Source organism: Cynocephalus volans, chromosome 2, assembly GCF_027409185.1.
Source record: "Cynocephalus volans isolate mCynVol1 chromosome 2, mCynVol1.pri, whole genome shotgun sequence".
NCBI lineage: Eukaryota > Metazoa > Chordata > Mammalia > Dermoptera > Cynocephalidae > Cynocephalus > Cynocephalus volans.
Window position 1 is genome coordinate 214892996 of NC_084461.1, and position 25589 is coordinate 214918584.

The 25589-nt window shown below is 39.5% G+C and overlaps 1 protein-coding gene across 1 annotated transcript in view; it reads left to right on the plus strand.

The window, feature by feature from the left end:
- Positions 1-25589, plus strand: part of ABCA13 (ATP binding cassette subfamily A member 13) — a 446769-nt gene that overhangs the window by 309354 nt on the left and 111826 nt on the right. The window contains exons 49-50 of the mRNA XM_063086601.1: positions 22943-22997; positions 24454-24631. Coding sequence (XP_062942671.1) covers positions 22943-22997; positions 24454-24631 — 233 coding nt within the window. The remainder of the gene's footprint in view (positions 1-22942; positions 22998-24453; positions 24632-25589) is intronic.

Genomic DNA, 25589 nt, shown 5'->3' on the forward strand with positions numbered 1-25589 from the left:
GAACATCAGCAAGATGGCAGGCTAGGAAGCTTCGAACCCTCATTACCCCATGGAAACATTAAATAAACAACTAGAAACTGACTAAAATAACTTTATAAGACCTCTGGAAATCAGTAAAAACTTTAACAGCAAAAAACCAAACCTCCAACCAAGAAAAAGTAGGGAATTTTGTGGAATTTTTACTTGCTATTGTTCCACCCCTACCCAGTGTGGACTGGTGTGGTTGGTTAAAATGTTGGTCCAACCACCAGTTTCCTCCTTTGAACTGGAGATAGCAGAGCACACTGAATTCTAACCTGTCTGTTTAACCTGTCTGCGGGCTGCCTAAGTGTTTACTCTCTGTGTCATAGTCAAATCTCAGGCTAGAGGAAGCCACAGGAAGTAGCAGGTGGGTCCTGTGAAAATCAGAAGGAGACTACAGACTAGCAGATGCCTGGTCAAAAGATTAGCAATTGAGGAGTACAATAGAACAGCTAAAGCCAGAGAAGAAGCAGAAGTCAGACTCTTAGGCAAGTTAAGATATTTAAAAGTAGCTCTGTATATGGGAGAATAGGAAAAAAGCAAATGCACAGGCCTACAGAAGACACATTCAGGAAAGGCCTGCGTAGACCTTAAGCTTCACCCCAGGCTGCTAGTTAAGGCTTTTTCCTGCACAGAGTCAATGTGCAATGTTGGAAGAGGTGACTGTTTTTTTCAAATGCTCAACTTTCAACAAAAGGTCACAATGTTTTTTTAAAACATAGGTTTATTATTATTCAGGTATGATGAGGCCAACAGATCAGAGACAATTGCCACTGAAAAGGTAGCTTATTAAATTCACAGATGCCAAGAAAAGGGGGCATGCCACACCACTGAGGGCCACAGGGAGAAGAACCAGGGTCAGTCAGGAGACAGAGAAAACAGAGAAACAGTGGGCAAGAGCCTGTGTTGTGGTTTTCCTGGGAAGAAGTGGTCAAGGCAGAGTAAGCAGGTTTAGGATTGGGTGGTTTCAGTAATTTTAGTAGGCTCTAGGGTATCCAGCTGTACCTAGTTGTCAGGTGCTTGGCCTGGAGTGATTGGGACAGGAGGATAGTGACCCTGAATGTGAGAGTCAGATAAAGGATGTGGTTGGGGATGTGGGTTATGTATTGGCTAGTTTGCATACAAAAAGGCATACTAGAAGATGAGCAGTTTACAATCTCTAGGAATTAGCTTGCTCCAGGAGAGCCAGTCTCTTCAGGGTCAACAAGTCCCCAAGATGACAAAGAGTCAAAAATGGGCTAAAGAATAAATTACAAGGGAAATTAGAATATATCTCGAAAGAAATGAAAATGAGAACACAACCTCAAAATTTATGAGATGCAGCAAAATCAGTGCTGTGAGGGAAATTCATAGCTGTATATGTATGTATTAAAAAAGAAAAAAAAATCTTAAGTCAGCCTTCTAATTTCACACATTTAAGCAACTAGAATAGAAGAATAAACAAACTCCAAAGATATCAGATTAAAGGAAATAATAAAGATTAGAGTGGAAAGAAACAAAATAGAGAATAGAAAAACAATAGAGAAAATTAAGAAAACCAAGATGTGGTTTTTGGAAAGATCTTTAAAAATTTGACTAACATTTGCTAGATTGACAAAAAAGTGGTAAGACTCCAATAACTAAAATAAGGAATGAAGGAGGAGACATTATTACTTTTTATTTTACAGAAATAAGGATCATAAGAGAGTACTATGAACAATTATACACTAACAAATTAGATAACCTAGATAAATTGAATAAATAGATAGAAACACACAACCTACCAAGACTGAATAATGAAGAACTAGAAAATTTGAATAGAGTTATAACAACACTTGCAGTGTAATGGCATAATAATGATGACAAAGTTCTGCTGAGAATAGCATGAAAACCCAGGGGACTGACACTGAGTCTAGGTCATGCAGGGTTCTTCTGGAGAACAGATCTAGAACAACAGGGATACCTCAACAAGGTCATAGAAAGACTTGTATTATCTTTTAATTCAATTTTTTCACGAATATTTTGAAATATCCTTGTATTTGCTTAACAATTTTAATAAAACAAAAGCTTGCCCTTATTGGAACTTGGATACCCCTTGATAGCAGAGGTTGTGTCTTGCTCACTGTTTTGGCCTCAGCAGCTCCACAGTGGAGGGCTCAGGGCCATTCAGGCAACAGTAGCTGAGTGCATGGATCGCTGAGCCACACAAGCAGCATGTTGCACTTCTCATCACACTGTCCTGTGAAGAGGTCTCACAGATGTGGACAGTCCCATCTTAGAGATGGAGGAGCTTTCTGAACCCTGATGCAGGCCACCTGATAAGATACTGGTTCATCAGAATCCAGGCTGGCCCCTTTTCTCTGCTTGTCACGGTCCCTAGTTTTAAGCATAATACTCCATGTCAATGTGAATGTTATGACACATTCCAGTGGAGTCAGTTTCTACAGTATTGGAAAGCTGGCACTGGCCTAGTCTAAACAGATGTGGTTTGCAAAGTAAATTCTCCAAAGCAGATTATTTCTTCCTGTGTGAGTGTGAGTGCAATTCGAGTGTTCTGCTCAGTGACTGAAAAAGGTGCCAGGGTCCCTGGGCGATGGGAGGGAGAGGTTCTCAAGGACAGCCTGGAACCTGTGGGAAAGACATGGATTTCGGAGTACTTAAAAGGGATGATAGGAGCATGGAATTTATTTTTATATCAGAGGATTTACTCAATTGTTTATGTTCATATCAGCAATATAGTCATAGTTAATATTGTATAATATTTTTCACAATCTCAAAGGAACTTAAAAATCAGTCAAGGCCAAACTCCTAACCTTGATTGTGCCTTTTCCTACACATCCCATGGTCAGTCCTCAAATCTTGTCCCTTCTGCCATTGGAATACTGAATATATGTGTTATCAATACCTTTCCTAGTACTCACCTGGCCTCAGGCATCATCACTCCTACCTGGACATTTTGCACTAGCCTGTTTTGTGGCTCCCTGTGGCTTCCCTTGCCCCATACTCCAACAGTTTTATCTTTCCATAAGTCCATGGTCATCCACAGGTTGTGTCTGTCAGATCACACCATTTCTCTGTCTTCTTATATGTCTTATAATAGAAACTAAATTCCCACCTGTGACCTACAGCCCTCCCTGATCTGAGCCCAGCAGCCTCTGTGGCCGCCTCTCAAACTACTTTCCTGCAACCCTGCTGAATGCTCAACCCCAGCCACGCTGGGCTCCTTGTTGTCTCCCTGTCATGTCACCTGCACTCTCACCTCAAATCACTCTTCCCTTTACGTGGAATTTTCTCTCTCTCATATTTATGTGGCTTGCCCACTCACTTCCTTTTAGGTCCTCCCAGCGTTGTCCACCTGTTTGTAACACCCTCAGAGGGAAATGATGAAAAAAACAACAACAAAAACCCCAACAGACTGAATCCAACCCTTTGTGCGCACCACAGGTCACCTCACCTAACCATTTGATCATATGCCATGTGTCTGTGCTTGTCCCTATTCTGGTTGCTCTCTTCTGAAAGCATTTTTGCAAGATTTCACTTCTATTGATTCAGCTATAAAGATACAATCAAGATGTTGACGTTTGGCTGGGAAAAGTGTATCTAAAATGTTAAAATTGTTCTTCTTGCCAATATTCAGGAGTTTAAATGCGTCACATTTGCATTCATGATAAAGTCCACATTTCTAAATGGGCTTGCACTCACTGCTACCAACCTATCACGTCAGCCTTATCACTTATTTATTTATTTAAGTTTGTATTTATTTTAATTTATCAATATATAATGTAGTTGATTTTCATGTTCTTTAATGATTCCTCTTTTTCCCCTCCGTCTCCCCCCTCCCACCCATCAACATCATATCTGTTCAGTTGTCTTAACAAGTTCAAGGAACTGTTGTGATAGTTGTTTTTCCTTCCATGCCCCTCAATTTGTTTGTATATTTATTTATTTATTTATTTTTACCTCCCACAAATAAGTGATGACATGTGGTATTTCTCTTTCTGTGCCTGACTTATTTCACTTAATATAATTTTTTCTAGGTCCATCCATGTTGCTGCGAATGGTAGTATTTTATCATTTTTTAATAGCAGAATAGAATTCCATTGTGTAGATATACCACATTTTCCATATCCACTCATTTGATGATGGACATTTGGGCTGGTTCCAACTCTTGGCTGTTGTAAATAGTGCTGCAGTACACATTGGAGTACAGGTATCCCTTCGACGTGATGATTTCCATTCCTCTGGGTATATTCCCAGCAGTGGAATAGCTGGGTCATATGGTAGATCTATCTGTAATTGTTTGAGGAACCTCCAAATTATTTTCCATGAAGGCTGCAACATTTTTCAGCTCCACCAACAGTGTATGAGGGTACCTTTTTCTCTGCAACCTCACCAGCATTTATCATACTCAGTCTTTTGGATATTAGCTATCCTAACTGGAGTGACATGGTATCTCAGTGTGGTTTTGATTTGGATTTCCTGAATGCAAAGTGATGTTGAGCACTTTTTCATCTATCTGTTGGCCATTCATATATCTTCCTTTGAGAAATCCCTATTCAGCTCCTTTGCCCATTTTTTAGTTGTGTTACTTTTTTTTTCTGTAAAGTGATTTGAGTTCTTGTATATTCTGGATATTAATCCTTTGTCAAATGTATATTTTGCAAATATTTTCTCCCACTCTGTTGGTTTTCTTTTCATTCTGTTAATTGTTTCTTTTTATGTTCAGAAGCTTTTTAGTTTGATATAAGCCCATTTGTTTATTTTTCCCTTGGTTGCCTATGCTTCTGGGGTCATATTCATGAAGTCTGTACCCAATCCTACTTCTTGGAGTGTTTCCCCTATGTTTTCTTTAAGGAGTTTTATTGTTTCGGGCTGTGTATTTAACTCTTTAATCCATTTTGAGTTGATTTTGGTATATGGTGAGAAGTACAGGTGTACTTTCATTTTTCTGCATATGGATGTCCAGTTTTCCCAGCACCATTTGCTGAAGAGGCAGTCTCTTCCCCAGTGAATAGGCTTGGTGCCGTTGTCAAAGATCAGATGGCTGTAGGTGTATGGGTTGGTTTCTGGATTCTATATTCTATTCCATTGATCCGTGTGTCTGTTTTTATGCCAGCACTACATTGTTTTGGTTATTATACCTTTGTAGTATAGTTTAATGCAGGTAGTATTATGCCTCCAGCTTTCTTTTTTTTTGCTCAGAATTGCTTTGGCTATTTGTGGTCTTTTGTTATTCCATATAAATGTCTGGATAGTTTTTTCCATTTCTGAGAAAAATGTCATTGGAATTTTGATGGGGATGGTATTGAATTTGTATATTGCTTTGGGTAGTATGGACATTTTCACAATGTTGATTCTTCCAATCCAAGAGCATGGGATATATCTTTCCATCTTCTTGTGTCCTCTTTAATTTCTCTTAGCAGTGGTTTGTAGTTCTCATCATAGAGATTTTTCACATCCTTGGTTAACTTTTTTCCTGAGTATTTTATTTTTTTGGTGGCTATTGTAAATGGACAGGCTTTCTTGATTTCTTTTTCTGCATGTTCACTATTGGAGAATAGAAATGCTACTGATTTTTGTGTATTGAATTTGTATCCTACAACTTTGCTGAAACCATTTGTCAGCTAAGAGTTTTTTTGTGGAGGCTTTAGGCCGTTCGATATAGAGGATTATGTCATCTGCAAACAGGGACAGTTTGACTTCATCTTTTCCAATCTGGATGCCCTTTATTTCCATCTCTTCTCTGACTGCTGTGGCTAGTTATTCAAACACTATGTTGAATAGGAGTGGTGAGAGTGGGCATCCTTGTCTAGTTCCTGTTCAGTATGATATTGGCAGTGGGCTTATCATATATGGCTTGAATTATGTTGAGATACTTTCTGTCTATACCCAACTTGTAGAGAGTCTTTATCATGAACGAATGTTGAATTTTGTCAAATGCTTTTTCAGCATCTGTAGAGATGATCATATGGTGTTTGTCTTTGATTTTATTGATGTGGTGTATCACATTTATTGATTTGCATATGTTGAACCAACCTTGCATCCTTGGGATGAATCCCACTTGATTATGGTGTATAATTTTGTGTATGTGTTCCTATATTCTGTTAGCTAGTATTTTATTGAGAATTTTTGCATCTATTTTCATCAAGGATATTGGCCTGTAGTTTCCTTTTTTGTTGTATCTTCGTCTGGTTTTGGTATCAGGTTGATGTTTGCTTCATAGAATGAGTTTGGGAGAATGTCCTCTGTTTCAATCTTTTGGAATAGTTTGTAGAGAATTGGTATCAATTCCTCTTTGAAGGTTTGGTAGAATTCTGCAGTGAACCCATCTGGTCCTGGCCTTTTCTTTTTTGGGAGCCTTCTTATAACAGCTTCTATCTCTTTTATTGTTATTGGTCTATTCAGATTTTCTATATATTCTTGGCTGAGTTTTGGTAGTTGTGTGTGTCCAGAAATTTATCCATTTCCAAATTTGTTGGTATTTAGTTGTTTATAGTAGTCTCGATTGATTTCTTGTATTTCTGCGGTATCAGTTGTAATATCACCGTTTTCATTTCTAATTTTTGTTATTTGGGTCTTCTCTCTTTTTTTAGTTAGCCTTGCTAATAGTTTGTCAATTTTATTTGTCTTTTCAAAAAATCACCTTTTTGATTCATTAATCTTTTGTATGATTTTTTGGGTTTCTATTTCATTAAGTTCTGTTCTGATCTTAATTATTTCTTTCTTTCTGCTAACTTTGATTTTGGAGTGTTCTTGTTTTTCTAGATCTTTAAGGTGAAGTGTTAGGTTATATATTTGCCATCTTTCTGTTCTTCTGAAGTAAGCATTTAATGTGATAAATTTCCCCCTTAATACTGCTTTTGCAGTATCCCACAAGATTTCGTGTGATGTATCGTTATTTTCATTAGTTTCATTTAATTTTTGATTTCCTGTTTAATTTCGTCTTGGACCCACATGTCATTAAGTAGAATGTTGTTTAATTTCCATGTGTTTGCATAGTTTCCAGAGTTTCATTTGTTATTGATTTCTAATTTTAATCCATTGTGATCTGAAAAAATACATGGGATAATTCCATTTTTTAAAAATTTGTTGAGACTTGATTTGTGACCTAATATGTGATCTCTACTGGAGAATGTTCCATGTGCTGATGAGAAGAATGAATATTCTGAGATTGTTGGATGGAATGTTCTGTAGATATTTGCCAACTCCAATTTGTCTAAAGTATTGTTTAGATCTTGCATTTCTCTTCTGATTTTTTGCCTAGATGATCTGTCCAATATTGAGAGTGGGGTGTTCAGGTCCCTTGCTATTATGGTATTTGTGTTTATCTCATTCTTTAGGTCTAATAGTGTTTGCTTTATAAATCTGGCTTCTCTGACATTGGGTGCATATATATTTATGATATGTCTCTTTGACGGATAAATACTTTGATGGATAAATCCTTTTTTCATTACATAGTGACCTTCTTTATCTCTTTTTATGGTTTTTGGTTTAAAGTCTATTTTATCTGGTATAAGAATAGTTATTCCAGCTCATTTTTTGTTTCTATTTGCCTGGTATACCTTTTTCCATCCTTTCACTCTTAGTCTGTGTGTGTCTTTACAGGTGAGATGAGTCTCTTGAAGGCAGCATATAGTTGTGGCCACCTTCTTAATCCATTCAGTCAGTCTGTGTGTTTTGAGTGGGGAGTTTAATCCTTTTACATTAAGAGTTGTTATTGAAAAGTGTTGATTTACTCCTAGCATTTTATTGATTTTTGTTTGGATGTCTTAATTATCTTTTGTTCCTTTCTTTCTGATTTACTGTTTGTCTTCTGTATTTGTTGGTTTCTTGGGGTGGTAGATGAACTTTTTATTCTCTTTATTGTTAGCATTTTTATTTTACTCGTGGGCTTTGTTCTTTCTTGAGTATTTATGGCAGTGGTTGTTGTTTTTCAGGTACCAAACCCAGTACTCCCTTGAGAATTTCTTGTAAGGCTGGCCGTGTGGTAGTGAACTCATGCAGTTTTTGTTTGTCTGAGAAATATAGTATTTGTCCTTCATTTTGGAAGGATAGCCTTGGTAGGTAAAGTATTCTTGGCCGGCAATCTTCGTCTTTTAGTATTTTGAATATATCATCCCATTCCTTTCTGGCTTTTAGGGTTTGTAATGAAAAGTCTGGTGTTAGTCTGATTGGGGCTCCCTTACAGGTGACTTGATGCTTCTCTCTTGCAGCTTTTAAGATTCTCTCTTTGTCTTTGAGTTTTGCCAATTTGACTATAACATGTCTTGGAGAGGACCTTTTTGGGTTGAATATGTTTGGGGATCTTTGGGCCTCCTGAATCTGAAGATCTGTGACTTTCTCTATACCTGGGAATTTTTCTGCCATTATTTAATTGAATGTATTTCCAATGCCATTTCCTTTTTCATCGCCTTCTGGAATACCAATGATTCGGATATTTGAGCACTTAAGGTTGTCTGATATCTCTCTTAGATTTTCTTCAATGTTTTTAATTCGTTTTTCTTTTCTTTGTCTGCCTGTGTTATTTCAAATAGGCCACCTTTGAGGTCAGAAATTCTCTCTTCTGCTTGTTCTAGCCTGCTGGTTAAAATTTTTGTTGTGTTTTTTATTTCATTGAATGAATTTTTCAGCTCTGCTACATTCTTTTTCAGGGCATTGATTTCTTTGTACATTTCTTTTTTCAGCTCCTGTATACTTTATCTCATTTTATTGTGTTGTTTAACTGAGTTTTCTTGTATTTCATTTAGTTTCATTAGAATTATTGTTCGAAATTCCTTGTCAGTCATTCAAGGACTTCCTGTTCTATAGGATCTAGAGCTTGAGAGTTATTATTACCGTTGGTGGTGTACTTTCTTGATTTTTCGTATTTCTGGTATCTTTGCTTTGGTGTTTAGTCATTGTGGCAGGGGATTTCCCAGTCCACTTGTTTGACCCTTGTGTCTGGCTAGGATCCTGCAGGGACTTCCAATTTGTCATGGCTTTCTCAATGCCTATGGGTTGGAGGCTCCGACCTCTCTGGGTGCCATGCACTGGCCTGGGCTGGGAATCCCATGGTGGTGCCTACCTGCTCCAGTGTGGGTGGCTCAGTGCCCGGTGGGCCCAGTGACTCTTGGGCCTCTCTGGGAGATGTGCCCTGGCCTGGGCTGGGTGTCCTGTGGTAGCCACCAGCCACATCCCTTTCTATGTCCCCCTCACTTTTGTCATTGGCATAGCTAGTCCTTTACACCCAATGGCCTGCCATCACTGTGGCATGCACTGCGCTGTCAAGATTGTCTGTCTTGCCCTTCATCACCTTGAGCATTTCTGCTCAGCTTCCAGGGCCTGGCTCAGGTATTGCCTCCATTGGAACCTTGCCACCCTTGCAGGATGAGTTAGTGGCTTCTTCTCTCTTTTCCCACCGACATTAGCTCCTAAAATTCATACATACATCCATTTTTGGCAAGTATTCATTTATGAAAAATGTTTTCCATACAATGTGTTAGGTTATACTTAGCTTTATCATTATTTGTTTGCATCTCTGTCTTTGGTAATAAGAATGTGAACACCTCACAGAAGGTGTTTATACTATTGATGTTTGTGTTTTCTAAAGTCTTTATTCATAGGAGATACTTAATAAATGTGTTATTTAAGTAAATGAGCTTTTGCACCATTTTTATAGGGTTTTTATAGTACATCCCATTAGTATAGTTATATTTAAGAATGAAGATAAATATGCACTAGAATAAATACTTGCTGCTTTCATTATTATGACTTCTTAAGTTGGCATATTTTATTAAATTGAAATATTAAATAGAAATATAAAAGTAAAAATGTAAGATGAAATTTGTTTTAATAAGATTAAAGAAATAAGTCAAAATAGATGATTAAACAGCATAGTCCATGTCTAAATAAACCAAAAATGTATCTTTCTCTAGAAAGGGAGATTAAGAATAAAAAAGGATGAAGTATTTTTATTGTATTTTATTCTATTATTTCATTTTATTGGGGGTGGTGACAGCAGTTGAAAATGTTAGAGTTAAACTTCTTCAACTCCTCATCCAAATCCCATCCAAACCTTAGAATACTGTCAATGAGAGGCCACCACATGAGAGAAATTAACCTCAGTGACATCAAGAGCAGACTAGATCTGTGGTCATTGAACTGTCTGCATATTGCAATCACATAAGAGTGTTAACAATACTGATTTCTGTTGCAGACCCAGGGAGATTTTGATTTAATTGATCTGAGTAAGTCTTGAATGGCAGGAGTTTTTAATGTCCTTGGTAGACTCCATTGTGCAGCCCAGTTTGAGAACCTGTGGGTTAAACTAAGAATCTTCATAGCTGATTCATATTTTGGTCATTGAAGCAGGAAAACAGAGAAAATGGTCAGTTAGGAATCAATGTCATGGGAGCATCTGGGGGTCAGAGGAAGACAGTTCCACCTCGAGAATCAGAATAAAAAAAACTCTTCTCTCTCCTTTCTCTCCTTCTTTCTCTCTGTTAGTACTTCTCTTTCTGAATTCTCTTGAAGGCTGCACCTTGCTAGGATGCTGTAAGCCCCAGGGAGGAAAGGGGAGGGTCTGTGCAAGTTGCATTCCAGATTTATGGGGCAGAGATGAAATGAACTTGAGAGCAATGAATCACATCCATGGTAGTTTTTCCTGATTTACTTTTGGTGAAATAAGAAACTTTCCAGGCATAAATCGTCAGAGAGCGAGAGTATGAGCAGTGAGAACAGGAGCAATCTCTGATCTGTATAATAGAGCTACTGAATGAACAGCTGTTGGTTATTGGGGATCATTTGGCATCTATGACCTTCAATATGCCCTTCACAGTTTTCGAGATATTTGAGAGAGAGGATCCTGTAGCACCCAAATGAAGTAAAGGTAAAGGGGCACCCAGGGATGGAAGGACTCTGAGCATTGAGAAGCACCAGGAGTACCTTGCCCCTGTTGGAATCAAGGAAGAATAAGAACAAGAGAACAACAAAACCAGCCATCAACCCAGCATTGGGCCAAGGACCGATCCCCCAACCTCAGAGAGGAGAACATCGCATACACTGAGAGGGTGCTTTCATGAGAAGCACCTCATGATGAACTACATAAATACAGGGAAATAGGTGAATTCTATGAAACAGAAGATAAAAGATGAAAAGGAAATGCCAGGCCAAGTTACAGACTGAAACAAAATGTGAACAGGATAAGATGCAGATGGAAATATGAACTTTCATTGGATGCAGTGAATAACGTTATTGATTGCAAACCTCTCTTCTTCACTCAAAATTATTGATTTAAAAAACAAGCACTCAATATTCTCTAAGAACATAGAAGAAAAAGATGACAATAAAACTGGCCAGAGGACAAGAGCTAGACGAATTGGGTAGAGAAAGAAAACAGATGGATAATAATTAAAGTAACAAGAAATGATGCAGAAAGAAAATTTGCATCAAACACACACACACACACACACACACACACACACACACACACACACACACACACACAAAACTCTGGGTCAAATAACTGGAAGAGTTTGCTGTGATACAGGCAAAATTTCTGAACTGGGGAATTATGGAAATAGCGATGACTGATGCACAAGTCTGGGAAGTTTTCTAAAGTTCAAGGATAAAGAGAAATAATTTTTTTACAAAGCTCTTATTTAAAACATTACTTTGAAAGGAATACAATTAAGACTGGTCTCTGACTTTTTTTTTTTGGTAGTTTCCTTTGAGGCCTCCTCTGTGACTCAAGAATTATTTAGAAGTGTACTGTGTAAATATTAGGTTACTGAGATTTTTCTCTGGTCTTTCAGTTACTGGTTTCTAGTTTGATTAATTATGGTCATTGACCATACTCTGCATGGTTTCAATTATTTGTAATTGACTGAGGTTTATTTTATAGTCCAGAATATTGTTTATCTTGGTGAGGCTCTGTAGATGATTAAACATAAATATGTATTCTGCTATTGTTGGCAAGAGTGTTTCATATGCCTACTACTCCTGTTGGTTGATCATTTGCTGAGATGGGGTATTGAAGTCCCCATACATAATTGTGGATTTGTCTCTTTCTAATTTCAGCGCTCTCAGTTTTTGCTTCATGTATTTTGAAACTCTGGTGGTTGGTATGTACACAGTTGGCATACTTATGTATTTGTGGTGGATTGATCCTTTTATCATTAGGAATGGTTATGTCTTCCTGGTGGGCTGATCCTTTTATCGTTATATAATTTTCCTCATTGTCACGAGTAATTTTAGTTGCTGTGAAGTCTACTTCATCTGGTATTAATATAGTCTCTCTTGCTTTTTAAAAAATTAATGGTACATGGCATATCTGCTTCATCTATTCATTTCTAACCTACACTGTAGTGTTTGAAGTGAGTTTTCTGTAGACAGCATATGTTGGATCATATTTTTTAATCCACTCTAGCAGTCTCTGCTTTTTAATTGGTATATGGAGACTTGAGACCATTTACATTTAAGGTAATTATTAATATGTTGGGATTTAAGTATGACACTCTATTATTTTTCAGTTTCTTCTGCTTCTCTTTTCTTGAGTTCTTATGAGTTATTTGAGCATTCTCTTTAGGGTTTCATCTTGATTTATTTATAATGTTTTTGAGTATATCTCTTCATATAGTTTTCTCAGTGGTTGTTCTAAGTATTACAGCGTACATGCACAACTTATCACAGTCTACAGATATTATCCTTTACCACTTTGGGTAAAGTACAGAAATCTTATTTCAATGTGGGTCCTTTTAACCTTTCCACTTTTAAAATAGTGTTTCCTTATGCAGTGAGAACCATATCAGCTTGTGTTCTAACTTATGCTTAAATTACCAATATGAGTTACAAAACTCATGAGATGAAGAACAGCCTATTATGTTTCCTATTCTTGACATGCCCTGATGTTCTTCTTTCCTTTTGGAAGTTTTAAGTTTTCTGCCATGATTGTCTTTCTGTTTAGAGAACTCACTGTTGCTATTCTTTAAGAGTAAGTTTGCTAGTGACAAATTTGCTTATTTATTTATTTTTTCAGCTGAGATTGTCTTTATTTTCCCTTCATTCTTGAAGGATAGTTTCACTGAAATAGAATTCATGGTTGACAGTTAAAGAAGAGTTCAGCACTTGGAAAATGTGTCACTGCCTTCTGGCCTCTGTGGTTTAAGTGTGGAATTTATTGCCACTCCAGTTGGTGTTCTCTTCTCTCTCAGTGAATTATTTCAAGATGTTTCCATTGTCTTTAGTTTTTAGAGACTTAGTTATGATGTGTCTTGGTGTAGATTTCCTTGATTTTGTCCTATTTAGGGTTCACTTAGCTCTTGTATTATTAGGTGCATGTATTTTGCCAAACCTAGGAAGTTTTTAATGATTATGTCTTAGAGTATTTTTTGAGTCGCCCTCACTCACTCTTTTCTCCTTCTAGGATCTGGTAATAAGATTTTCAGCTCTTTTGTTATTTTCCCAAAGGTTCCTTTCCTGAGTCTTACTTTTTTAAAAAAGTATTGTCCCTGTTTTTAAATTGGGTAAATTCTACTGGTCCATCTCGAGTTTGTTGATTTTTTCTTTGTTTAGCTAGGTTCAACTACTGAGCACATCTAGTGATTTTTTAATTTTCCATCGTTGTACTTTTCAGTTCTAGAATTTCCATTTGCTTATTTAAAAAATAATTTCTATTTCTTTGATGGAATTAGTTTTTTTTCATGTTTTACAAGAATTCACAATTACTTATTGAAGCCTCTTTATGATGCATGTTGTAGATAATTCCAACACCTCATTCATCTTGATGTTGGAACCTGTTTGTGTCTTTTTCAAGTTGTAATTATTCCAATTCTTTTCATGAAGGATTATTTTCAATTGTATCCTGAACATTTTGGATTCCATTTAATGTTCTTTTCTTAGCAGGCAACTCTTCTGTAGAAGAATAGTATGAGAACTGGCTAGATGTGTGTTTAGTTTCCAGCTGGGCCCAGTGGAACCACCCTTGTTAGGAAGAAAATTCACCACCGTGTTGTTCGAGTCTCATGGCCACCATCTTCTTTGCACCTGTCAGAATCTTCCTGTGCTTGTTTGTTGGGTTATGTCTGGTGGATTTTAGTTGTAAGAGGGAGGACCTGGCAGTGTTAGGACTACTCCATCTTGGACAAACTGGAATTTGGACTCTCACTTTTTTACTACAACCTCAAAAGCCAGTGGGCCATGGAGTACTACCTGTGGAATATGGAAGGAAAAAGCTGTACACCCCGAATTCTGTACCTAAAGAATATGTTTCCCATAAAGTAAATTGGCAGCAGAGATATCCTCATGTAGAATGTGACTTCAAAAATATACTGTAGTTATATTGTTAGTAAAAATGAATGCTCAAAGCTAGCTAATTGAGATATGAACCAAAAGGAAGATTACAAAAATGTTTAGTTCACAGGATGAAGAAAAGAACATGGGTGAATATTGGTTTTAGTGAAGCACATAGACCGTGCAAATGTTTGCACACATGTTATAAAAAATTAATTGAAGGTCAAGAATGATTCGTAAATTAAAGATATTTAACATAAAACATAATTCAGTAATAATGTATATGTACAGAGAAAACCTTGGAGATAAATGCTTAGTATTAAGTGCCAATAATTATTACCTCTGGTTTTCAATTGGATCATGTGGATTTTAATTTTATTCTTTTTCTCTTTTAAAATTTAAAACCTTTTTACAATTGCTATCTGTTACTCAATAAGAGTAATAATCTTAATATTGAGGAAAAAAAAACAAGAGAGCTTCAGAGGAGGAAGAGAGAAAGACAGCCATCAAAATGCCCTTTAGTCAGAAGAGTACACATATTTTTCTTAATAATCTGAGATTGAATTAACTAATTTATTCTTCCACATCTCACTGGTGACTCACAGTGAATTAATTAAAAGAACACGAAGTTTTTCACATATGTTGATGTATTTTCTTTTTATGTAGATGCTTGCAGGCATCTGGGCATTAATACTTCCAAAGATATACATTTTATAGGAGTAATGAACCCAAAAGCAGCTGCCTGCATTGGAGGCATGTTAAGTATCTTACTATCATAATGGATATTGGACAAAAGCACAGATGTACATTTTTACAAATGACAAATATACAGAGCCTGGAAACCATAACAGATGTAGCCATAATGAGAATACTAAATGAGAAAGCTAATTTTATACATTGATACATTGCTGTGGGCCAATTCTTAGAAAGAAAAGCCAGAATAGAAATGATAAGAATAATCAAAGAAAGAAATTATTCAAATGTACTCAAAATGTACATTTTGAAATGTCACTTCTGAAAACCTTTGAAGTGATGCTAGAGAGAGGTTTGAATGAGCTCCTACTTAATTGTGGTGTTGAAACCGTGGCCCTAATCTTTAAAAGTCTTGCATTTTTTACCAACATCATCAGCCCCAGGATCACAATGCAATTGTTACCTAAATAGACTACTTAGTGCTCATAATACAATGAAAATAACAACCCAATTACAGAGATTGTCCATTGCAATACTGTGGTTTTTACAGGAAGGACTTCAAGGCTATTATAAATGATTTTCCTAGTGTCACAGAAAATGGATGAAAGTGGGATCCAGAAAGTCAGCGATGTAGCTCTCACTCTACCAACTGTGCTTGACCTCAGATGTCACTAGAACTTCCCCTGCCTCAGTTTCCTTCCCTGGACCCCCTAGCCTCTCGACTGCACTTTCTCTATGGTAGACCTGATATGAGTTCCTGATATTTGAGACAGTCCTACCCTCTCCTGTCTCTCCTTGGATCTGTAGCAGGAGCTCTGATTTCTAAACTTTTACTTTCTTAAAGAACAAGGGGCTGTTGTGAGAAAGTGTGTGATCATGTGTTAGAGCAGGTCTGTGTGGGTGTGATTTCTCTCACCTGCTTGCTCAGGGGGCCAGGGGAGCCCTGAGACTCTCAGGGAGGAGAGTAAGCTTTCTCCTGTGTCTTCTTTGTTCTTTCTCCATTCATTACTCTTTTATTTTGAGAAAATACACATATATGCCATTTATTTAAATAACTCCTTGTCCATCCCACTTTTGGCAAAATAGAAATAAAGTCTTAGCCCCTATTGAAAGAAATGTTAGCTTGATTTAAAAAATTTTTAAATATGTTTAATCCTGAAGAGCTGCTGCTAAGTAATATGATTCTGAAAACACCTAATGTAGTGATAAGTCAAATTGCAATGTAAAAATGAAAAAGCTCACCAGTGTTCCTAAACCAAAAATGGCATGGGTTCCACCTGTGGGCACCTACCACCTCCTCATGCCCAGTTGGCTGTGCCTCTGCCACTGCAGAATTGTGCTCCTGTGGCACCTTAGCCCTGCGCTGGGGTTTCATGTGTGTTCCTGGACTGGCCCCTTCCCCAGAAAGCTCCCTCACTCCCTCCTTGCCACGTGACCCTCTTTGGTGACCTACAGGGGGCATAGTTCAGTGGGTAAGTGGGCTGTAGCCCCATGGATGGGGAGCTTCTTCAGGGAGGGGCTGTTGTCCCTCCCCACCCATGCACTGCTGCATACTGGGTGGGAGGAGATGCTTGTTGAGTGAATTCTTGGTCTTGCAAAGGAAGAGGTTTCAAATCTCTATTTGACCCTCAATGAAACCCAATTAATGTCCTGTACTCAAATTTCCATCACCAAAATCAGAACAAAGTCAGAATGGTATTTAACCTCTGACCTGACAGGGGCAAAGCTGCTCTGCCAGCAAGGCCAAGATGTCCTTTCTTATGTGGTTGTCCTTTCTTCCTAAACACTGTGGTTTAACTCTCACTCTTTCCCTTTCTCTTAACTTCCAAAGAGAATTTCTGAATTTCATGGTGAAAGCATGGAAATGGTTGAGAAGTGAGACTCAGCAGTTGGCTTCAACAGTATCTAGGGGTCTTCCTGTAGCACTGAGCATGGAGCAGGAAGGCAGGTTCCAGGGACATGAGGATCCCCATAGGGCCCTGGGAGAGGAACTCAGAGCACGTGTGTTTCCTCAATATATTCTGATATTCACTCTGTGTGAAATATGCAAATTATGGGACTGTAAAGCCAGCACCAAATGAAAAGCTGTGGCCCCTCTGAATTATTTACAAGTGACGGCCCCAGGAAGAAAGGGGCACCTACTGCAATTGGTGGGTATTTGCACTAGTGGCTTCATATAGACTTCTAAGACTGAGGTGGAAGCAGAGCCCGTGGAGACTTGTATCCATGTGCGACAGGACGGGATGGAGGGCCCCGTGGCTGCCAAGGGCGGGATCTCTCCTAAAATGCGTTATGTGAAATATACTTGCATCAGCTGCTCTCTTCCGCTGCAATAGTCGAAGCCTATGTTGTGCATGTCGTTGGCACCTACTGTGGCTTTTAGTGCAGAGGCAAGATTTTCAGTGCCCTGTATGTGGACAGGTGATTTGATGAGAGAAGCACAGACCTGGGACTCCAGATATGTGGGTTCTGCCTGTGTCAGGAGCAGGTTCTGTGCTTGGGAAAACAAGGGCACGTCCAAGCTAGCCCATTTCATGGGTTCCCTTTTCCTGTAAGAATCTGCATTTCTGGAATGCTGCAAGGAGACTTCCGAAGAAATACATGCACATAATACTAGTTTCTTTAACCCAGGATTTCATCATCAGATTTCTGAATGAGAAAATGTGTTATGAAAACATTCAGAATAGGGTGTAGCACACTGGAGAATTACTAACCATTGGAGCAGTCAATCATTTCACCATGAGACGGGAGACCAGATGTACTCTCGCCTCCTAGATTAAAACCCTAAAGGAATGACACAAATCCAGGAAATGTGCTAAAATGAAGAGCAATAAATTTATAAGAGAAATGAGAGTGCAGAAAGCAAATATTAGAGCACTAGTTTTCATCTTTCAGCATGACTCTAATGGTTTAAGGAAAGAGAGGATATTTATGCAACCTGATCAAATAAAGATCCAACCTTGGTAGTTTAAGATTGTATTACTGAGCTCTTCACAGAAATGTCTGCCACTGTTCACTGCAGAATGAGGTGGGCTAAGGCATTTGACCTCCAGTCCTATCTCCTTCCCACTCTATGGGTATGTTCTTTGGGAAATCAGAAGTATGTGCTAAAGACAGGTGCATGCTATGCTGACAGGAGAATGTGGAGGTTTCTCTAATACCTGCACTTCAGGTCCTTCTACCATAAATGGGGATGACAATATGAATGTGACAGTTACTCTATGAGAATTTATACCAACAGCTTAATGTCTTGGATGACATACAACACATGACCATAGATTAATTGTTGTGTATTTTTGCATATCAGTTTCTTCTCTCTACTGGTAAGTATGTATGTATGGACTCAGAGTCTTAGAACTGACCCCTCCTTTCTTTTACCCATCTCCATACTGCTGAAAATTTAATTCACCTTTTTTTTCCCTGTGGTGAGAATACTTAAATTTACATTAGGTCTCCAGAACTAATTCATCTTATACCTGAAGATTTGAACCTTGTGAATGACATCTCCACATTTCCCCTACTCCCTGGCTCCTGGTAACGAGCACCCTTGTACTCTGTGTTTCTATGTGTTTGGCTTTTTAGAGTTCCACAAATAAGTGAGATCATGCAGTATTTTTCTTTCTATGTTTGACTTATTTCCTTTAGCATAATGTCCTCCAGGTTTATCCATGTTGTTGCAAAAGGCAGAATTTCCTTCTTTTAAAGGCTGAGTAATTTTCCATTATGTGTGTTTGTATACATAGCTCTCTCCGTTTGTGTGTGTGTATGTGTGTGTGTGTATTTCTGTATCCATTCATTCACTGATGGATGCTTAAGTTGTTTCCATATCTTGGCTATTGTGAATAATGCTACAATGAATATGGAAATCAGATTTCTCCTAAAGATAATAATTTTATATCCTTTGGATGTGTACTGTCTTAGTCTGTTTTCTGCCACTTACAATAGAATACCTGAAACTGGGTAGTTTATAAAGAAATGAAATGTATTTCTTACAGATCTGCAGGCTGGGAAGTCCAAGGTTGAGGGGGTACATCTAGTGAGCACCTTCTTACTGGTGGGGACTCTCTGCAGAGTCCTGAGGTGACACAGGGTATCACATGGTGAGAAGGCAAGAGTGTGCTAATGTGCTCGCTTCCTCTCCCTATAAAGCCACTAGTCTACTCCCGTGAGAACCCATTAATCCATCAATGAATTAATTTATTCATGAGAACATAGACCTCATGATCCAACCACCTCTTAAAGACCCCACCTCTCAACACTGCCACATTAGAGATTGAACTTCAACATGAGCTTTGAAGGGGACAAACATTCGAACCATAGTGTATACCCAGAAGTGGGAATTCTGGATGATATTGTAGTTCAACTTTTAATTTCTTGAGGCTCTTTGTACTCTTTTCATAATTGCTATACCAATTTACATTGCCATCAACAGTGTATATAGGTGATGGACATATTAGTTAGTTTGACTTCATAATCAGTCCACAGTGTATATGTATATCAAAACATCCCATGGTACACTTTAAATTTATATAATTTCTATTTGTCAATTATACCTCAGTAAAGCTAGAAACAAAACAAGAGCAATAATGATAAAAAAGGGAGTTGAAGTCCTCATCTAATCAGACATGAGATGGGAGTGGGGTCACAATGGGGGGTGAACAAGGAAGGATAAGGAAATGGTGAAACATGCCTGCAGGTACAAAGTTCGGGAAACTGATAGTAATCCAGTTTTTCAAATGGGAGCAGTAGGAGGGTAGGGTGGTATGAGGGTTTTGGACTTTATTGTAAAGGGCACCTGTGTCTAGTAAAGAATATAGACTCCATATTTTTCTTTCTCCTTCTTTTTGGAAGTTTTCCAAGCCTTCTGGGCAGGGGGAATTGATGAATTAGGGGCAGGAGCAAACTGAGAGGTGGTGCAGGCGCAAACTGAGAGGTGGTGCAGATGCAAACTGAGAGGTGGTGCAGGCTGGGACTGTTCAGGCAGGTGCAGTGCATGGATGAGGCCTGGCACGTGGTGATCGAGTGGGGTGGAAGTGACAGAGCTGGACAACATCTTGGACATATGGGGTGAAGAAGAGCAGGAGCTGAGCATGTAGCTTTTGAGTCTGGGTGACTGGGAGGATGATGGGTGCATCAACAGTAGTGGGGAAGTTGGAGGAGGGGAGCATCACGTGCTGATGACGGGTTTTGCTTGGATTTAACACACCGGCGGGGGGTGTGTGTGTGTGTGTGTGTGTGTGTGTGTGTGTGTGTGTGTGTGTGTGTGTGTGTGTGTGTGTGTGTGTGTGTGTGTGTGTGTGTGTGTGTGTGTGTGTGTGTGTGTGTGTGTGTGTGTGTGTGTGTGTGTGTGTGTGTGTGTGTGTGTGTGTGTGTGTGTGTGTGTGTGTTATATACCAGTGATTATCAAGGGAAGCTTGAGAAGACTCAGGGAGAGTGTGAGGACGTGGGAAGAAGAACCCAGAGGGAAGCTCCTGGCCATGCCTACATTTCTGCTGCACAGTAAACCTCCAGCTGCAGAGGCGGTCCGTTTCACCCCCAGCTGGGTGGACTGCAACTCATTTCCTGTGCTAACCATCAGGAGTTCCCACAGACCCCACAAGTCAAAGGGCATGGCCCCCAGCAAGACTGCCCTTACTTCAGATGCCACCTACACTTCGAGGGTCCCAGCGCCACCTACACTTATGACTGACAGGCTATAAATTTGAGGGTTCCCACGACCCAGTCCAATTTGATAATTTGCTAGAATGACACACAAAATTCAGGAAAGCACTAGTTTCATTGTGAAGGATGCAAATCAAGAGGACCAGCTGTGTGGAGAGACACATAAAGTGAGGTAAGGATGGGAAGGATGCAGAGCTTCTGTGCTCTGTTTTCATGGAATCTGGGCCCATCACCTCCCAGAACATCCGTGTGTTTACCAACTGGAAGCTCTGCTGAGCCTCAGTTTTCAGAGGTTTTACTGGGAGTTGATTAAAAGTTATGATTGAGTAAGTTATTGGCCACATGATTGAACTCAGTCTCCAGATCTTTCTCCCCGGAGGGCAACTTCTAATCATATGCTTTGTTAATTTTTTGAACCTGCTTCCTTGGACCAACTTCTCCTTCCAGGATGTTACAGACCAAGTCCACTTCTTCTGATTCATGATGATTCTTTAGTTCTCTGAAGATATTTTCTTACTTCCTCTTGCTCCAGATAATGTGTGTGTGTGTGTTTGCATGTGTGTGTGTGTGAGTGTGCGTGTGTGTTTGTGTATTTTCAGGTTTAACAATTCTAGTATTTTTCTTTTGTTCCTAAGATAATATAATTCCCAGAACCCACTCAGCTAACCACATTTTTCTGGACTTTCTGTAATCTATAATGTTCTCATTCATATGCAGTGTCCAGAATAACACACAACATAGCAACTGTTTTCCCATCATCTATGACACCCAGTGTGACACTTGCTGTGCCTTGGCAGGAGCTCTGTCTAATGCCAATCAGCTCTTGTATGATGCCTGATAGGGTTGACTGAGATTGGGCAGGTTGCCAAGTGAAACTCTGCCTAGAGTCAGCCCTTTAGCTAGGAAGGATGGGGCCAGTAGATGCTATACAGAGAGGGTTCGGACACCATGTGCAGCAAAAGAAAGGTAAAGACTGGTGAGTGTTATTGGTCCAGACAGAAAAAGGGTCAAGACCACTCAGTTCATGGTGAATGTTTAAGTCAAGTCCAGTATATGTGAAGCCACACAGCAGGCATTGGGCACATGCAATGGGAGCCTGGAACAGAATAACTGCATGATATTAATTTGTAATCAAAGAAATTTTTCTGGAAAACCATGCAGTGGGCTTGCTGATCAATAGTTCCTGCTGTTCTTTCTGCTATGAGCCAGAGCCTGCCCCGGCACATGGCTGAGCCCTCGATGGAAGAAGAAGACAGGGATAGCTGGAGAGGGGAGCAGGGGGCAGATGGTCAGAAATCAGGACGCCTGGTGGCAGAACTGTTGGGATTTTGGAGTAGTGTAGTCTGTTCCAGTGTTGTACCTTTTAAGTTATTTACGTTTCCTTATACCCTGTGGTGTTTCAGTAAGGATTTAATGTGCCCTCATAAGGAAATGAAAAATACAGATGACTGGAAAAATTGAAAGTGAGCCAAAAGAAGAAAACTACAGAAGTGATGACGTGAAACGGAGCAGGGATATTGTGCTTATGATGGCCTCCACATACAAAATGCACATTTAGTGCCAAACATTTGAAACATCCAATCAGAAAAAGGAAAACTGATTACTCTAGCAGTTCATAATGTCTTTAAGGTGAAACACACATTGTTTGCCTGAAGTTAGGGAATTATTCTTAATACAGTATTGATTAGAATTTGCTGGGAAGGGGATATCACACTGTGTGATATTATGAATGGCTTTCATAATAAAATCCTTTTAATTGATAAGTTGATGGCAATTTCTCTATATTGGCAGCTGGCATTACACTGATGAACAAGCCTAAGAGTGAAAACAAAGCAAAATAAAGCAGACAGACAATTCTAGAAACAAAATTGTTCTAATTAAATGGTACAGTTTTCTGTGTGTCTAGGCCTGGCTTGACGTGGAGGTGAATTTTTTACTGACCGGGTTTTCATCAAATAATATTCTTTGCATATTGTTATTTAGCTTGAGTCTGTTAAATATGAATCACATATTACTTAGGCCTCTGGGATGCTTAGAGTCAGACAATACAAAGTGGTGACATAAAAGCACAGTGCCGTCACCTAATGTGTGTGCAGCAGAAGCTGGTTATGTTCAACAGCAGCAGCGACAGCAAAAATCCCGGCACCATGAGCTGCGTTGCAAGGCTGAACTTGCCCTTCTTTGCTGCTCATTTCCCAGGGCCTGGGCAATGCAACAGGAGACATCTGCAGGCACAGGGGCTCTGTGTGGCTGGGAAGGGGTTGTGACTCTGTGTAGGAGAGGACTCTCGGAGGCTCACTTTGTAATTTGTCTTTTGCAGGAATAACGCTCTATAGCCACCCGTATGGAGGGGCCTTGCTGAACGAGGACAAGACGTGAGTTCAAGGAATGCTGGTGGCGGGAGGTGACCCCCACTATGGAAGAAAATCTTTGGGTTACTTAGTGGTGACTTAGATCCCTCTTTGACATTTGCCCTGAGAGATGTTAGCATATATAGTTAGTGGCACAGGGCTTGTGCATTTCTTTGCAAAGTGTGAGAAAAATGATTATTGAAAGAGGAAGTGTGCCGAGTGAGCTTAAAACAGATGGGAAGATCATGCAATTGTATTCCTAGGAAGAAATTATTCTGAGGGGATGATTTCCCTGAAACTTAGGGGGCCACACATCTTCCAGAACATCTTTTTGGGTTAAAAAAAGAAATTTGGTATTCGTATAGGTAAACAGTAATGCCTCCTTGAACATTTCTCATGCAAGACATTTTTTCGGTCCAGAGGCAATCCTGGGTGATGATAAAGCCACTGCTCATGGAGTAGAGAATTAAGTGACAGTTCTTACTGTCTTGATAAAAGGTCCAATGCTTCTGCTTGTCTTTCTTGCCCCCCACCATCTCCCTTCTCTATCATTAGCTGACAGATTTTTAGTTAGATATTGACAATTAAAGTAAGTATTATTTACACACTTCCTAGACCTATCAGATTGAATCAGAGAACACAAACCTGCTTAATGGGCGTTCTGTCCTCAATTTATTAACCTGGTAGGAAACAAAGCTCGCAGTCTGTCCTCACTTTGGCATGATGCTTTTTAGGATTCTGCTTTTACCAGACTGTGACACCTGTCCAGAATTCTAGGCTTGGGTTAATTGACATCTATTATCAAACAATACATGGTACAAAAGCAGGCATGATGCAGCAGATTGTTCGTGGTGAGAGGTCTCATCATGTGGCCACAGGAAAGACGGCCAGTGGCCTCACTGTTCCTAAAGAGGAGGCAGAGAGGGGGCACAGTTTACTTGAGAGAAGGGTGTTAATAGTGCTCTAGTAGAAAAATGACTGAGAAAGTGTATGGTGTATATTATTACAAAAACACTCTCATCTGTTACAAAATCATTTTGGTCTTTCGAGTGGTTGAATTCAGAGTGGGCCAGTCAAGTGCACAGCTGTAGCGAGAGCCCCTCCCTGGGGGTGCTGCTGCATAGCAAAGCAGCCACAACCTGGGCAGAAGTCACAGCTTACTGCAGATGCCACTCTGGGCATGTTTTTCATTTTAATTGGGAGTCAGGTTCAATGGTCAAGAGCAGACTTTGACACAAGCAGACTCCCAAATGCCCCTCAACGCTGTGCTCCTCAGTTATGTCTTCTCTAAACTGTCAACAATAATCTGTGCCTCAAAAGGTGGTTGAGAGGATTTCATGAGCAAACCCACATCCTTAGCCAATATGGCTGGCCAAGTATAAGATGTTAATTAATGGTGTTTATCCCTGATTGTTAATAGCAGAAAGAAGACCCGTGTTCTTTGTCTGACAACTGACGAGCCCTTCTGTTTTGCCTACAGCCTGGAGAGCATCCGTCAGTGCGGCGTTGCCCTGTGCATAGTGCTGGGCTTCTCTATCCTGTCTGCATCGTTTGGCAGCTCCGTGGTGCGGGACAGGGTGACAGGAGCCAAACGGTTGCAGCACATAAGTGGCCTTGGCTACAGCACATACTGGTTCACTAACTTCCTGTTTGACATGGTAGGATTGGAAAGGAGATCCTGTGTGCCTCTCTGCTGGTGATCTATTTAAGAGAGAGAGAGATAGAGAGTGTGTGTGTGTGTGTGTGTGTGTGTGTGGGTGTGCATGTGTGTGTGCGTGTGCGTGTGCATGTGTGTGTGTGTGTGTGTGTGTGTGTGTAGGGGGACAGGGGACCCTGGTTACCTTGAACTGTCCACAAAAGAAGGGATCATTTTATTGATCCCTTTAGGTTAAGTGTCCCATTTTAGGTTAAGTGTTAAGTCTCCTTTACTTTACACCATCCGTCATTAGGATTGCTGCATAAAGGAAAGACTGACCAGCCTCAGGCTAGAGATCTGGGAAATTGGGATCTGCAGATAAATGCAGTTTCTTACTGGGGAGATGAGGAACTAATCACCTTTAATATGCTTTTTCAAGGGAATGGAAGGGTGGTGATAAAAATCATTAGAAATGATCGGTCATCTGCATCCCTAAAACAACCTTCACTGAGATCCATGCCTATTTCCCTGATGTGTGTAGCAGGGATTAGTTTTTCCTACCTGTACTCAAGTTGTCCAGTGGAAACCCTTCAGATAATTGTCTACAGTCCTTAAGAGGAAAATACCAGATGCATTGTCACATTGTACCCTATGGAATAGGACTTTGGTTTGAATCAAAAAATGTATCTAATATGATAGAGTGCTCTTTAGTGGTCAACACCTACTTACATTGTTATGTAGCAGAGTTGTCCTTTTCGTTGGAAAGTGATCTGTTTGCCCTCAAAAATGTGATTCGTTCTGTGTTATGGAAAATCTTTCTTGAGTCAATGGAAGGCAGGAAGGGCCTGACCTTGACTGAGCACCTGACATACACCAGGTTCTACACTAGCTGCATTAGTTTTTGCACAGAATGGGGCATATTAACACATTGCTCTCATGTGATGTTTATTCCTTTGAGCTGGCTGAGAATTTAGCAGATT